General features: G+C 38.4%; 1 protein-coding gene across 2 annotated transcripts in view; it reads right to left on the reverse strand.

Annotated features, from left to right (window-relative positions):
- Nucleotides 1-15,686, reverse strand: part of LOC100728040 (A-kinase anchor protein 17B) — a 42,681-nt gene that overhangs the window by 8,412 nt on the left and 18,583 nt on the right. For both annotated transcript variants that reach the window (XM_063246324.1, XM_003467592.5), the window contains one exon: nt 1,593-2,361. In XM_063246324.1, coding sequence (XP_063102394.1) covers nt 1,593-2,345 — 753 coding nt within the window. In that variant the 5' untranslated portion in view covers nt 2,346-2,361. The remainder of the gene's footprint in view (nt 1-1,592; nt 2,362-15,686) is intronic.

The following is a 15,686-nucleotide window of genomic DNA, read 5'->3' on the forward strand; positions in this document are numbered from 1 at the left end:
TGCAAGTTTCAGACCAGCCTGGCCTGCAAAGTAAGCCCAAGACCAGCCTGAACTGCATAGTGAGACCCGTTCTCAAAAAGACAAAAAAAAAAAAAAATCAACTGAGTTAATCCAGATGCAGTGGTGCAAAACTGTAAACTCAGCACTTTGGGAGATAGGAGATCCCAAGTACAAATCCAGCCTAGGGAATTTAGCAACACTCTCTCAAAATGAAAAGTAAAAAGGGTTGAGGACCAGCATGAAGTTCCTAGGCTCAATCCCCAGTACCACACACACACACACACACACACACACACACACACACTGATTGAGTTAATGTATTTTTAAATTATCAAAGATAAACTAATCAACAAGTATGGTAGGGAATGGTAACAGGAATCAAAGATGCATGAAAAGTGACTTAATAAGTGAGAAGATCTGACCATCATCATTACTGAACTATTTTTCATAGCTTGTAATTTTTTTTTGTACCACAGATTGAACTCATGCCCTCACACTTGCCAGGCAGGCGCTTATGCCACTGAGCTAAATCCCTGGCTATTTTTCCTATCTTGAAATAAAGTGATTGAGATAGTTTGCTTCAAAAATAAAAAGGGGCAGGAGAACCTATTTAAATATGTATGAGAAAGATAAACAACAAATTCATAACCATGGTTACTTTTGAGGGGAGGGACCAGAACATGACTGGGGATGATACCTGGTGGGGAGTACTCAGTTCATCTTACTGGTAATGCTTTGTTTTTGAAGCTGGGAGTCATAGTATTTCTTATATCTTTTGTCTGATTGAATATCTCATAATTTAAAAATAAACACTTTAACTTAAGTGGCCCCACACATACTCATACACCAGTAGCTGTAAATTCAAATGAAAACTAAAGGCAGATTCAGACAAACAACAGAACTTGGTCACATCTTTCCCACGGCAGTGCTAAGACTTCAAGAAAGGGGCTGGGGGTTTAGCTCAGTGGCATAAGCACCTGCCTTGCAAGCAGGCGGTCCCCGGTACCAATAAAAATGAAAAAGACAAAAAAAAAAAAAAAGACTTCAAGAAGGACATGATCAAAGCCTGTATACATCAATGAGGGATAGACAGGCATACTTTAAAAGTGAGGGATCCATAATTGTTAAGATTATGTTTTAGTAATTTCTCTGACACACATCCTGAAAACATAAAGTGTGTCTCCAGGAGTCATGAGGGAATAAACTGCTGTCCCTGTGCTTTTAGATTGCATCTTTCCCTTTCTCCCAGCAACTTGTCAAATATAGTAAGTATATGAGATAGTTCCATAAGGGACACAAATAATCTTTTAAAGCCAATAAGAAGTTGAAGCAGAGTCCCAAAATACAGCAACCATTACTTCAAAATTACAGTTGGTGGAATGTCTGAGAGCAGAAGACTGAGTGTTCAAATCAAGGTGAGTTTTCTTCTTAAACATCCATTTATGAATCATAAATGTAAAGGCACAAGTCTTTACCCTTGCTATTGATCACAGAACCTGATGAAATCTAAGGAAATTTATTTTAGATGCTTCCATTCAACTTTCATTCAGGGTAACCTGAGCAGTGAAAAATAAAGTTTGGCTACTTCTTACCTTGATATTACATGCCAGAGCTTTTCCATCATCTCCTTTAAGCATCAGCTTCATTCCTCGAAGTGACTCCATGGCTTTTATGAAGTCTGTTGACTCTTGGTACTGGATAAAGGCCTCGAATGTTTGTAGACCAAAGCTAAAACTCCCAAAGCTCCCACCAGTCATCACTTCTCTGTAGGGGTCAAGCATAGGTATATCCACATTCTTGATTTTCCCAAAACTTTCAAAGACTACCCGAAGGATCTCCTCACATGGCTTCTCCCCACTGGAACCTTTAGCTGCAAACCATTTACAGGGCAAGCCTTCAAAATATATGGAATCTGGGCTCTTATCATGGTCCTGCTCTTCAGCTCCATCACTTAATAAGGCCTCTTTTTCCTTAGGGAAGTGATCCCACTCTCCCTGGGCATCTGTAGCCACTACTTTTAAGTCTGTTTTCAAACCATTTAGCTTGATGATCTTCCCATGTAACTTTGCCTTCAGGATTTGAACCAAACTTCGGGTTTCAGCCTCACCCTCAAATCGAATGAAGTCCTTTGTACTTTTAGAGAGCCGAACTGTGGTAAACTGGTCAGGGCAAATGAGACTCTTTAGTTGGTCAAGAACTTCCCAGTTGGAGACGGGTCTCACAGGTTCTATACTTTCTGGGAGCAGTACATTGATCATCAGTTTTGCTATGGGCTTGAGGTAGAGGTGCTGAGCAGCACAGAGCTCTGTTGCCTCAGAGTTATCATATACCACTGTGACCGTCATGGTGTCCTCTGACCACCTGGGAGAGCAAAAGAGAAAATATTGATACAAACGGAGGTGTGGATTTTGAAATGGTGCTAGCATTTATGGTCTTAGTTCAAACTAATAGAGGAGAGTACAGTGTATTTCTGGTAGAATTAAAATCATTATTTTATAACTCCTGAAACTAATAAGCAATTGCAGCAAAATTGTGGGATACAAGTTTAATACAAAAAAGTAAATAGCTTCTTTAAAAGTTAGCAAATAGAGACTTCCGGGAGAACATGGCGGACAAATAACAGCAGCCATGGAGGCTCTCTGAGATTACCAGCTTAGAATCCAGGAGCGGTGCCGTGTGAGGAGTCCCACAGGAGGCAAGATGTACCTTGCTGGCCCAGGAACAAAGTAAGCTGAGAGAAACCAACTGGAAATGCAATCCTGATGCTATAACAGGAACAGATAAAAACTCAGTGCGGAAGCTGGATCCCGTGCCATTGGAAGCCGTGATTTGAATTTCCTGCTGCCAATACTGCGTCCCAATCCGCACGGCAGGGCGAGAGGCTCGCCAAAACTCTGAGCTCGGGAATCAGCGAATCAAACGGCACTGAGAACGGGACTGGCTCGACCTGTAGTGAGTGAAATGAGGACACTTTCATACACCCTAGCAGTGAAACATTCAATAGGTTGACCTGGAGGGGCAGGCCCAGCAGAGGCTGCCCAGGTCTGTGTCTCCCTAGTACACTGCAGTGGGCGGGAACACCTAGCCAGCGGATCCAAACAAACTGTAACAGACAAAGAGGAAAAAAAAAAAAACTGAGCCTCCTACATACGCTTGTATGGAAGGAACAAAAAGTATGGGAAAAGGGAGCAACAAGAAAGGCTCCTCAGTCCCCAATCCTGAGAACACTGATCCAGGAAAGGTAAAAGCAAAAGAGAATGAAGACAGAAAACATGCAATATCAGACACGGCACCTATAGATATAAAACAGTATCTCCGGAGCCTCATAGACGAGTTCAAAAATGAAGTATTTAATGAAATAAAGCAAGAAATAAGTAGAATAGTTAGAGAAATGCTAAGCACCGCCCAAGAAAAAACAGATGGTGGAATGGAAGAACAGAAAAAAAGGGGAGAATTGTTTGATGGAGAAAATAGAGAAAACATAGAAAACGTGAAGCAGGTTCACAGAGATTACCAGGCAACTAAAAACTCTATTGAAAGCTGGCATAAGAGCTTGAAAGAAACTAAGGATAGATTATCAGAGCTGGAGGACCGATTTGTAAGGTGGGAGCATGAAATGAAAAACTTCTTAAAAATAACAAGAAAATAAACAGCAATAATACAAAGACTAGAAGATGACAAGAGGATTTATAACTTAAGAATTAAGAACATAAAAGAAGAAGTAGTGACTCAAACAAATGAACTACAAAAGATATTCACAGAAATAATCCAGGAGAATTTCCCTAATTTAGCAAAAGGTAAAGATACTCAGAGGTATGAGGCATATAGACCCCAGCCACCTACAACCCAAACAGAGCTACACCCAGGCATATAATAATCAAAATTCCAGAAATCCAATATAAGAACAGGATATTAAAAGCCGTCAGAGACAAGAAACAGATCACTTACAAGGGAACACCCATCAGAATTACAGCAGACTTCTCAGCACAAACCATCAAATCATGAAGAGCGTGGGGGGAAATAATTTAAGCTTTGAAAGATAATAACCTCCAGCCAAGATTGATATATCCTGCACAACTGTCCCTAGAAATTGATGGAAAAACAAGGTGCTTCCAGGATAAAGAGGAACTAGGGGAATATGCAACCACCAATTCAACTCTACAGAGAATACTGCAAGATATTCTAAAAAAGAAAAATACAAAGAATCCAGAAGTAGCGGCAGAGAGGCCACAATGAATGGAGCAGAAAACAAAATGAAGAAGACAAACTGACAACTAATGACAGTAAAAGAGCTCAACAGAAATGAGGCAGAGAAGATTGGATGATAGGAACAGCTATTTTGGAGAAAATGACGTCTTAAGAGGTAATACTGATTTAGTATCATCTTGTTTTGAAGTCTCATCAAGCTTTTGTTCTTCTGTCTCCATTGGTCTAAACAGGTGGTATCTTATTGGATTTTATTATATGTGATAATATAAACAAAAACTTTTACAGACAAGGAGATTATACAGAAACCATTGTTCATTTTCTGTTAGTTGATTCTAAATACCCTGGAATACTGTCATTCTCTTTAATGGTTTTACATTGTCTTGATATGTTTGATGCTACAGTATACAAAGTTTTTAAGGGAAGATTTTAAGGGAAGATACAAAGATTTTAAGGGAAGAGACACTATGGTAACTACTATTATGTCGAGATTATCTTGTGGTGAAACACTATTTTGCTTAAATGGCTATGTTTTGACCTGCACTGTTTTGTTGTTATACCCTCTTTTTATCTCCATCTCCTTTTTATTATCTACTTTTTCATTTTTATCCTTTTAATTAAGGGAAAAATAAATAAAAATAGCAGGATATATTATAGTAACCCACTTTGATTTCCTATTAACTTGATTTGAAACTCTGTATTGTTCTCACCATCTTGTTTTGACTGATTTTCCTCTATTCTGTTATGCTTGATAGTACCAAGTTTGAAAGTCTAGGCAACAACTATGAAGACAATAAGATCCATTGTGATGCCCATTCTGGTTGACTATTATCTTCTTTTGAAGTCCTCAAATGTCTCCAATGTTTTGTTTTTATTGGTCTTATTCTTTACTGCTTTGTTCAATTTTATTATAACTGATGATATAAGAAATTATTTTTAAGATAACAAGAGGCATTATGGTAACCATTGTTGATCACCTTGTATTTTGTTTTTACATTATGTATTATGTCCATTATTTTGATTTGACTGACTCTGTCCAGGTATGTCATATTTGGTTTTACTTTCTTCAAAAAAAAGTAATAAGAACTGTGGGAGTAATAAAACCCAAAATATGTAATTGTCATTGTACAAAAGAAAGGAAAAGAAAGTTCTCTAAAAGATACAACTGCATATATATTTAAGTGTATAAGATAGATAACCATATTACTGAGTTTTGTTGGATTATTGAATAAAACTGTTTGCAGTCTCACTGTTTGAAAGTCCCCTCTTTATGCTTTAATTTTGTAACTTCAACAACTATTTCTAAGATGACAATATGTAATTAACTAGTGATTTCCTACTGTTGATTTTTTCTGAAATTCTGTATAGCTTGTACCCTTTTTCTGTTTTTTTTTCTCCTTAAATAAAATTTAAAAAATAAATAAATAAATAAATAAATAAAAGTTAGCAAATAGAATTTGAGATTTAAAACATGATGCCATTTGGGTTAGCATAAAATTACTTAAGTAACCTAACAAAATCTAACAAAGTATGCACAAGATCTATATGAGGAAAACAAAAAAACAAATAAAAACCTCTGATAAGAAGTATCAAAAACTAAATACATGGGCCATACATATGAAGACTCAAGATGCTGGTTCTCTCTAATTTAATCTACAGAATCAATACAATCCAAATAAAAATCTTAGTAAGTTATTTGATCAATAACAAATTGATCTTAAAATTTATATGGAGAAGCAAAACAGTCAGAATATCAAATTTAACATTGAAGGAGAGAAAAATGTTGGCATACTTACAATAACTGACATTAAGGCTTGCTATAATACTACAGTAATCAAGATACTGTGGTTTTGCGTAAAGTATAAGCAAATACATTGATGAAACAGAATAGGGAACTCCTGAATAGACCTATTATAAATAAAGTCAACTCATTTGCAAAAAGGAGCAAAGGCAATACAATGGAAAAAAGTCTTTTCAACCAATGGCTCTAGAACAACTGGACATCCACATGACCTTCAGTATGATGGATGACCTTTTGGATGATAACTAATGGTATGAATCATGAAAGAAATAACTGAAGAGCTGGATTTCATTAAAATTTAAAACTTATGCTCTGTAAAAGACACTGTCAATGTATAAGATTGACAATCATATTACTAAGTTTTTGTTAGATAGTTAACAGAACTGTTTACAGTCTCTCTGTTTCAATTCCCACTTTATATGTTCCACTTTTGTATCTTGAACAACTATTTGTAAGAGGACAGTATGTACACATCAACTAGTGATTTCTTACTGTTTATTTTTTTCTTTGAACATATGTATTAATTCTACCCATTTTCTGTTTTGTTTAGTCTTTCTTTAAATAAAATTTAAAAAAAATTTTTTTTAAAGTAGACTTACAAAAAGACACTGTCAAGAGGATGAAAAACAAAAGCTGCAGAAAAATTATTTGTAAAATATATGTCAGATTGTTACGGTTTAGATCTAGATATAAAGCCTGATGTGTTCATAGGGAGGTTTTTGGATGATGAGGAACCATGTGGCAGCGGGTACTAGACTGATCCACTGATGAGTTCACAGTTGAATGTGCTGTTAGAAGGTAGAGACTGGTCAAAAGAGGCAAGGTCAATGGGAATGTGACCGGGGGAGGGTGTATCTGCTTCCTGGCTACCATGGGATGAGCAGCAATTGTCTGCTCTGGCCCTTCCACTGTGCCCTTTCTGCTTTGGAGCCCACTGACTGTAGACTGAGTTCTCTAAAGAGCGTAAACCAAAACAAACCTCCTCTCCTGTAAGTGATAGGTGTTGTGTATTTTGTTCCAATGATAAGAAAGTGACTAAGACACACATAAAGGACTGTTATCCAAAACATAAAAAAGAATGCTTAAAATTCAACAATATGAGTACAAAGGATCAGACTTAAAAATTGGGCCAAAGACTTTAACACATACCTCCCCAAAGATACACAGATGTCAAACTATTATGAAAAGATGCTCCACATCATAAAGTCATCAAGAAAATGCAAATTAAAACAAAAATGAATGACCACTAACAACTCTTAGAATGGCCAAAATCCAGAATACAGACCACACCAAATGCTGAAGAGGATGTGGAATAACTGAATCTTATTCTTTGCTAGTAGAAATACACAATGGTACAGATACTTTAGAAAACATTTTTTTACAAAACTAAACAAACTCTTGCAATAAAATCTAGCAATTTGGTATTTACCCAAAGAAGGTAAACACTTATGTCCATGCAAAACCGATACACAATGCACATATGGGCATCATTCATAATCATCAAAACACAGAAGCAATAAACATGTTCTTCAGTAGGTTAGTGAATACAAAATCTTTGCTACATCCAAATAGTGAATACAGTATCATACAGCACTAAGATGAAATGTGCAATCAAGCCATGAAGAGTCAGAGGAAATTTACTAACTTATAATTAAGTGAAAGAGGTCAATCTGAAGAAACAATAAAATGTATGATCCTAACTATATAACATTATGTAAGAGAGTAACTGTGAAACCAGTGAAAAAGATCAGTAGTTCATAGGGGTTAGAGGAGGGAGAGGGATAAACAGAGAGAGCACAAGGCATTTTTAAAGCAGTGAAACTACTATGTAAGATACTATAATGGTAAAAACATGTTATTGCACACTTGTCCAAACCCATAGATTATACAACAGCAATAGTGAATCTTCATGTAAATTATGGATTTGGGATAATAATAATAATGTGTCAATGTGTTAATCAGCTGTAACACATGTATTACTCTGGTAGGGGATATTGATAACAGCGAAAGCTATGTATGTGTGGGGACTGAGGGGATATAGGCATTCTTTATATTAGTGTTAGCAAATGTTTTTGAGATGAGCACCCAAACTGCAACCCAAAACCCACTTATTGCAAAGTAGCAACACTGCAATTAAAGCTGAATACTGAGGTTTTATGTGGGGAGCCGCCTGACCGGTCCCCTAAGATGGCGCCCATTTCCTGCTTCCGGGTTCTTCCCGGCCCGAACAAGCCCGCCAAATTGCCACGTCTGCCCAGCTACCGATGACGCTAGCCTATTAGCTTGCTGGGCTTGCTTTGCTATGATTGGATGCTGTTTTCCCTTATAAGAGACTGTCCCTGCCCCTAACGGGCAGAAGAGGAACCAACGTTGAGGGTGGTGGACCTTGTTAGGTCCGGTTCGCTGTACGCAATAAACTTTGAGAGCTGATCCTGCTCGAGTCTGGCCTCCTGTCTCCCGCGGCTCCGGTCATCTGGTGGCCCGTACGGGGACAAAAGGCTCAGCGACGTGCCTCTTCGGCCAGGAGGTGCGATTGCTGTCGCCTGCGGTACGATGGAGGACCTGGCCCAATAACAACGGAAGGCCCTGAGCGCCTCTTCTCTTCACCCTGATCAGCTACGTGAGATACAGCGGTTCCCGGGACAGGAACCAGGTCGCGAGCCGCTGTGGGTCCCGGAAAGATTGACGCGAGCAGTAAACTCCCCACCAGTTCCTGATAAAGCACAGGAGGATAAGCCCGCGGACACAAGTCAACTCGACCCTTCTGGGACCGACGCTCAGCGCCCGAGACCATCTACAAACTAAAATGTCTGGTTTGGAGTTTTTTCTATTCTGTGGGTTCCTATTAATCACCCCTGTGATATGCTCAGATTCCACAGAACCACCACAATATCTTTGGGGTCCTTGGCACCACCCGCCCACATTGGCACCTTTTTCGGCGGCCTCGTCCGCCTCACCCAGGGTTTACACCATCAATCAAACAGTCCTTGATTATGACCCACCCGCTTAACTCCGGTCGACCCTCCATTTCTCTTCCTTCTGTCCCACGATTACCTCTTTTTGGATCCTAATTGCCATGGCTATCCTAGTAGGGCTTCAAATGCTTGTTAGACCGCCTTATGCAAACCCAGCAACAGGTCAAGGTCACGGCTATGGCAGCCATGCAAATGGCAGCGGGCGGCCCATCGGGTCGACAGGCCGCCGCATATCTCCTTCATGTCGCAGAACATCAGTTATAAAAGCTGAGTGGGCAAGCCAATGACGGGTAAGACGGGAGACGTCCTCCCGGTCAACCTAAGATAGGCTCCACTCAGATATATATGGCCTTTAAGGCCAGGGGTCCCTCCTGGAGCCAAATTATTGGCATTGAGATGCGAGACCAAGGGTACTGCAGTGCCATCTGCCTCAAAGGTTGGGGGGAAGGCATGAATGAATGTCTATATGCATCCAGGTTCGGTTCACATATGCCTGGCCCTGCAAAAAAATGAACCACTCACCCTGAGCATGGTCCTACCGGGGGGATATGCACAAAACGAGGTGATGCACAGCAGGGTATAGACCTCTACATTCTCTCATGCCTCGGCCTACAAAGTAGACCCGCTCCAAGGTGTCCAACAATAACAAGATTATAAACACCCTAGAGGGACCCACATGACATCACATTTTCAAATAAATAAAAAAGGGGGAGAGGGGATGACCGGAGCCGCGGGAGACAGGAGGCCAGACTCGAGCAGGATCAGCTCTCAAAGTTTATTGCGTACAGCGAACCGGACCTAACAAGGTCCGCCACCCTCAACGTTGGTTCCTCTTCTGCCCGTTAGGGGCAGGGACAGTCTCTTATAAGGGAAAACAGCATCCAATCATAGCAAAGCAAGCCCAGCAAGCTAATAGGCTAGCGTCATCGGTAGCTGGGCAGACGTGGCAATTTGGCGGGCTTGTTCGGGCCGGGAAGAACCCGGAAGCAGGAAATGGGCGCCATCTTAGGGGACCGGTCAGGCGGCTCGCCACAGTTTTAGTTTAGAAAAAAATAATTCATACACTAACAACTTTTGCCTTAAAAGAAAAATAACATGAATGTGATAGGTTCACCACCACAGCTCTATACTTTCTGCCCTATGAATCTAAAAGTTATCTAAAATATAGAAGTCTATTAATAACAAAATATATTTATTTTAAAACATTTGTTTAATATGTTTGAGAGTTTTCAAATAATTCCTATATACTGTATCCTAGTTTCCATAACCATAAAATAAACGTAACAGGATTTGTAGGAAAAGCAAGTGAATGAGTACAGGTGACATACTTAGGACGCTCCAATAAATGTAAGCTATGATTGTTATTTTTAGTAATAATAGCCTTGTTTTATCTCATTTATTTAAAAAGTATCCTGTGAGTAGAAATTTTAGGATCGATTTAGTAAAATCAAATGAATTTCCATATATTGAAATGCCAAGATTCTAGATCTTCAATCTATTGCACAATAGATCTCAAATGTTATTTAAAACAGCCTGATGAAGATTATATAGAGTCAGGGAAAGGGTAACACACATGTATCACATTAATGAATGGGCACACAAATAATACTTCTAACACATATGCTAGATTTGGTGTCCTGTGTCCAGGGTAATTTCCGAGTCTTCAATGGAAATATTTACTCTTGTTCCTCCTTTCTCTTAACTTCAACTAATTTTTCTGCTAAAATTAAGAGGAAACAACCAATTCTAATGAGTGACAAAGTGAATTTACTCTCTACTTCTGGACTGGAAAAAAAATCCCAATACATGAACGCTTGTTAGCACTCCCTTTTAATGATCTCTTTTATGCTGTCCCAAGGTAAGATCACTAAAGCTGGCAAAGAGAGATTTCATCTATTTGTTTCTTTTAAATAGTACTTATTAGGCCAGGGATTTAGCTGAGTGGCTCAAGCGCTTGCCTGGTAAGCATGAGGTTGTGGGTTTGATCTCCAGTCCCAAATAAATAAACAAACAAACAAATAAAATGGTATGTATCAATAAAGATTTTTATAAAGAATGGATATATTTGGAATCTATGTAACCCAAATCTCTCATTTAATGCCAGCTTAATGGAGATTTAGATTCAAACTGTATATGGCCAGATGATGAAAATGCAAACACAAATTTACTGCTAAATCTTGCTTTAAAAATATACCCAAAATACAGTCACTGTAAGGTAATCAGGCTTGCCAAGCTTTCCAGTGATACAGCCTTTGTTTTAAACATTGCTTTTCTTAGATTGATTTCAAAGATTTGATTATATTCTTCTAAACAGCCTTGATGGAGGTCAATTTCAAAAGTCTTTTATTATGGATTTCATATTTAGAAATCATCAAATATTATCTAGAATCAAGACTGCTGGATAAAATAGATGACTATAAAGAATAAACTGATTTCCCTAAGAAGACTTAATTGCTAAACATCCAACAATCACCTCAAAAAGTCCTAGGCAAAGCAATTAATCATGGGAAAGAAATAAAGGGTATTCACATAGGAAAAGAAGAAATCAAATTATCCCTATTTGTAGAATATATAGGAAAACCCAGACTCTACCAGAAAAACTGAATTGAAATTTATTCAGTAAAGTTGCACGATACAAAGTCAACATGCAAAATTCAGTAGCATTTCTATACAACAATAATGGATTAGCTGAAAAAGAAATCAAGAAAGCATTCCCATTTACAATAGCTACAAAACGTATCTATGAATAAATCTAAGCAGAGAAAAATAAAAGAATTCTGCAATGACAACTATAAAACAGTGGTGAAAGAAAATGAAGATACCAAAGAAATATCTTATATTCATACATTGGAAGAATTGGTGTTATTAAGATATCCATACTTTGGGCCGGGGGTTTAGCTCAATGGTGTAAGTGCCTGCTTGGCAAACACAAGGTTGTGAGTTTGATCCCTGGTATCAAAAAAAAAAAAAAAAAGATATTCATACTATTCAAAGTGATCTATAGATTCAATGCAATATCTATCAAAATACTAAAACATTCTTCATAGAAACAGAAAAGAAAAACTAAAATTTGTATGGAATCGCAAAAGATCCTGAATAACCAAAGCAATACTGAACAAACTAATAATGTGGAGGCATCATACTACTTGGTTTTATGCCACAAAACTATAGTAACCAAAATATGATACTTGCATAAAAATGGACATATAGACCAATGGAATAGAATAAAAACCACAAGAATAAATACTGGTAAAGGAACCAAGAGCATGTATCAGAGAAAGGTCAGTCTCTTCAATGAATGGTGATGGGAAAAGTAGGTATGTAAATGCAGAAGAACAAAACTAGACTGCTGGACTTCCGGGAGAACATGGTGGACAGATAGCAGCAGCTATGGAGGCTCTCTGAAACACCCAGCTTAGAATTCAGGAATGGTGCGGAGTAAGGAATCATAAGCAAGAGGAGATATGCCCCGGTGACCCAAGAATGAGCTGGGCTGAAAGAAACCAACTGGGAATGCAATCCTGGTGCTATAACAGGAACAGATAAAGCCTCAGCATGGAAGCTGGAGCCCGCACCATTGGAAGCCGCGATTTGGGTTTCCCGCCACCACCACTGCGTCTGCATCGGCTCCGCAGTGAGACAGACGCATGAAAGCTCTGAGAACGGGAATCGGTGAACCGAGTTGAGAGTGGGACGGACGGGGAGCCGTGCATCCACCTCCAGTGAGTGAGGGAAAACTGGGACTCTTCCACAGTCTAGGAGACTCCAACAGAGGACATTCTGGGACCGGGCAGACTTGCGGGAACAGGGCGCTGCAGTGACTTCAGTCACCAATCCCCCTCTCAAGCGAGATTGGTGAGCAGTGCCTAGCCCACGTGACGCTGCTGGCTGACACCCAGTAGGCTAGCACAGCCCAGGTCCCAGCTCCTGAAGGTAGATTGACCTGGAGGGGTGGGCCCCACATAGGCTGCCTGGTCTGCAACTTCCTGGTGTGCTGCGGTGGGTGGGAACACCTAGCCGGCGCAATTCAATCAGACTGTGGCTGACAGGGAAGGAAGCTGGGCCTCCTATATATGCTTGCATATATAAGGAAAAAAGAATATGGGAAGAGGCAGCAACAAGAAAGTGTCCTCGGCCCCCAATCCTGAGAAAGAGGCAACAGCAGACCCAGCACCAAAAGATATAAAGCGCTATCTCGAGAGCCTCATAGACAAGTTCAGGAATGAAGTTATTAACGACCTGAAGCTAGACATAAGCAGAATAGTTAGAGAAATGCTAAGCACCACCCAAGAAAAATCAGATGGTGGAATGGAAGAACAGAAAAAGAGGGGAGAATTGTTTAATGGAGAAAATAGAGAAAGCATAGAATTCGTGAAGCAGGTTCAAAGAGAATACCAAGAAACTAAAAAGTCTATCGAAAACTGGCATAACAGCTTGAAAGAAACTAAGGGCAGATTATCTGAACTGGAGGGCAGATTTGTAATATGGGAGCATGAAATGAAAAACTTCTTAAAAATAACAAAGAAACAAACAGCAATAATACAAAGACTAGAAGATGATAAGAGGGTCTATAACTTAAGAATTAAGAACATAAAAGAAGTAGGTACACAAACAAATGAACTATAAAAGCTGCTCACAGAAATAATCCAGGAGAATTTTCCTAATTTAGCAAAAGGTAAAGATACTCAGTTGTATGAAGCATACAGGACCCCAGCCACCTACAACCCAAACAGAGCAACACCCAGGCATATAATAATCAAAATTCCAGAAATCCAATACAAGAACAGAATACTAAAAGCCATCAGAGACAAGAAACAGATCACTTACAAGGGAACACCCATCAGAATTACAGCAGATTTCTCTGCACAAACCATCAAATCACGAAGAGTGTGGGGGGAAATAATTCAAGCTTTGAAAGATAATAATCTCCAGCCAAGATTGATATATCCTGCACAACTATCCCTGGAAATTGATGGAAAAACAAGGTGCTTCCAGGATAAAGAGGAACTAGGGGAATATGCAACCACCAATTCAACTCTACAGAGAATACTGCAAGATATTCTAAAAAAGAAAAATACAAAGAATCCGGAAGTAGCGGCAGAGAGGCCACAATGAATGGAGCAGAAAACAAAATGAAGAAGACAAACTGACAACTAATGACAGTAAAAGAGCTCAACAGAAATGAGGCAGAGAAGATTGGATGATAGGAACAGCTATTTTGGAGAAAATGACGTCTTAACAGGTAATACTGATTTAGTATCATCTTGTTTTGAAGTCTCATCAAGCTTTTGTTCTTCTGTCTCCATTGGTCTAAACAGGTGGTATCTTATTGGATTTTATTATATATGATAGTATAAGCAAAACCTTTTATAGACAAGGAGATTATACAGAAACTATTGTTTATTTTTTGTTAGTTGATTCTAAATACCCTGTAATACTGTCATTTTCTTAAATGGTTTTACATTGTTTTGATATATTTGATGCTACAGTATATGAAGTTATATTCAAAGATTTCAAGGAAAGAGACAATATGGTAACTACTTTTATGTCGGGATAATCTTGTGGTGAAACACTATTTTGCTTAAATGGTTATGTTTTGATCTGCGTTGATTTGCTGTTATGCCCTCTTTTATCTCAATCTCCATTTTATTATTTACTTTTTTATCCTTTTAATTAAAGGAAAATAAATTAAACAATAGCAGGATATATTATACTAGCCCACTTTGACTTTCCATTATCTTGATTTAAAGCCCTTGTATTGCTCTCACCATCTTGTTTTGACTGATGTTCCTCTATTCTGTTTTGCTTGATAGTACCAGGTTCAAAAGTTTAGGCAACAGCTGTGAAGATAGTGGGATTCATTATGACGCCCATTCTGGTTGACTATTATCTACTTTTGAAGACCTATACTGTCTCCAATGTTTTGGTTTTGTTGGTTTTGTTCTTTACTGTTTTGTTCAATTTTATTATAACTAATGATATAGGCAATTCTACTAGAGATAGCGGGAGGCATTATGGTAACCATTGTTGATCACCTAGTATTATGCTTTTACATTATCTATTACGTCCACCCTTTTGATTTGATTGACTGTTCTGTTATGTCACATTTGGTTCTACTCTCTTCCAGAAAAGTAATAAGAACTGTGGGAACAACAAAACCCAAAATGTGTAATTGTCATTGTACAAAAGAGAGGAAAAGAAAGTGCTGTAAACGATATAACTGCATGTATATTTAAGTGTATTAGATAGATAATGATATTATTGAGTTTTGTTGGATCATTGAACAGAACTGTTTGCAGTCTCACTGTTGGAATGTCCACTTTATAAGCTTTAATTTTGTAACTTGAACAATTGTTTCTGAGATGACAAAATGTAATCCATTAACTAGTGATTTCCTACTGTTTATTTTTTTCTGTAAATCTGTATAACTTGTACCCTTTCTCTGCTTTTTTTTCTTTTTCTCCTTAAATAAAATTTTTAAAAATATATTAAAAAAAGAAACTAGACTGCTACATCTCATCATATGCAAAACTCAACACAAAGTGAACCAGGAGTTTAAAAATAAGACCTGAAACTACGAAGCTACTGGAAGAAAACACTTTTAGGCATTAGTCTAGGTAAAACAGTATAGGAGGCTATTCTAAAAACTAAAAATAGAAAAACCGTATGATACAGAAAATCCATACTAAGTGTGAATCCAAAGG

The sequence above is a fragment of the Cavia porcellus genome, unplaced genomic scaffold (genome assembly GCF_034190915.1).
Source record: "Cavia porcellus strain 051 isolate PalLab524CR breed Dunkin Hartley unplaced genomic scaffold, mCavPor4.1 scaffold_3, whole genome shotgun sequence".
In the NCBI taxonomy this organism is placed as follows: domain Eukaryota; kingdom Metazoa; phylum Chordata; class Mammalia; order Rodentia; family Caviidae; genus Cavia; species Cavia porcellus.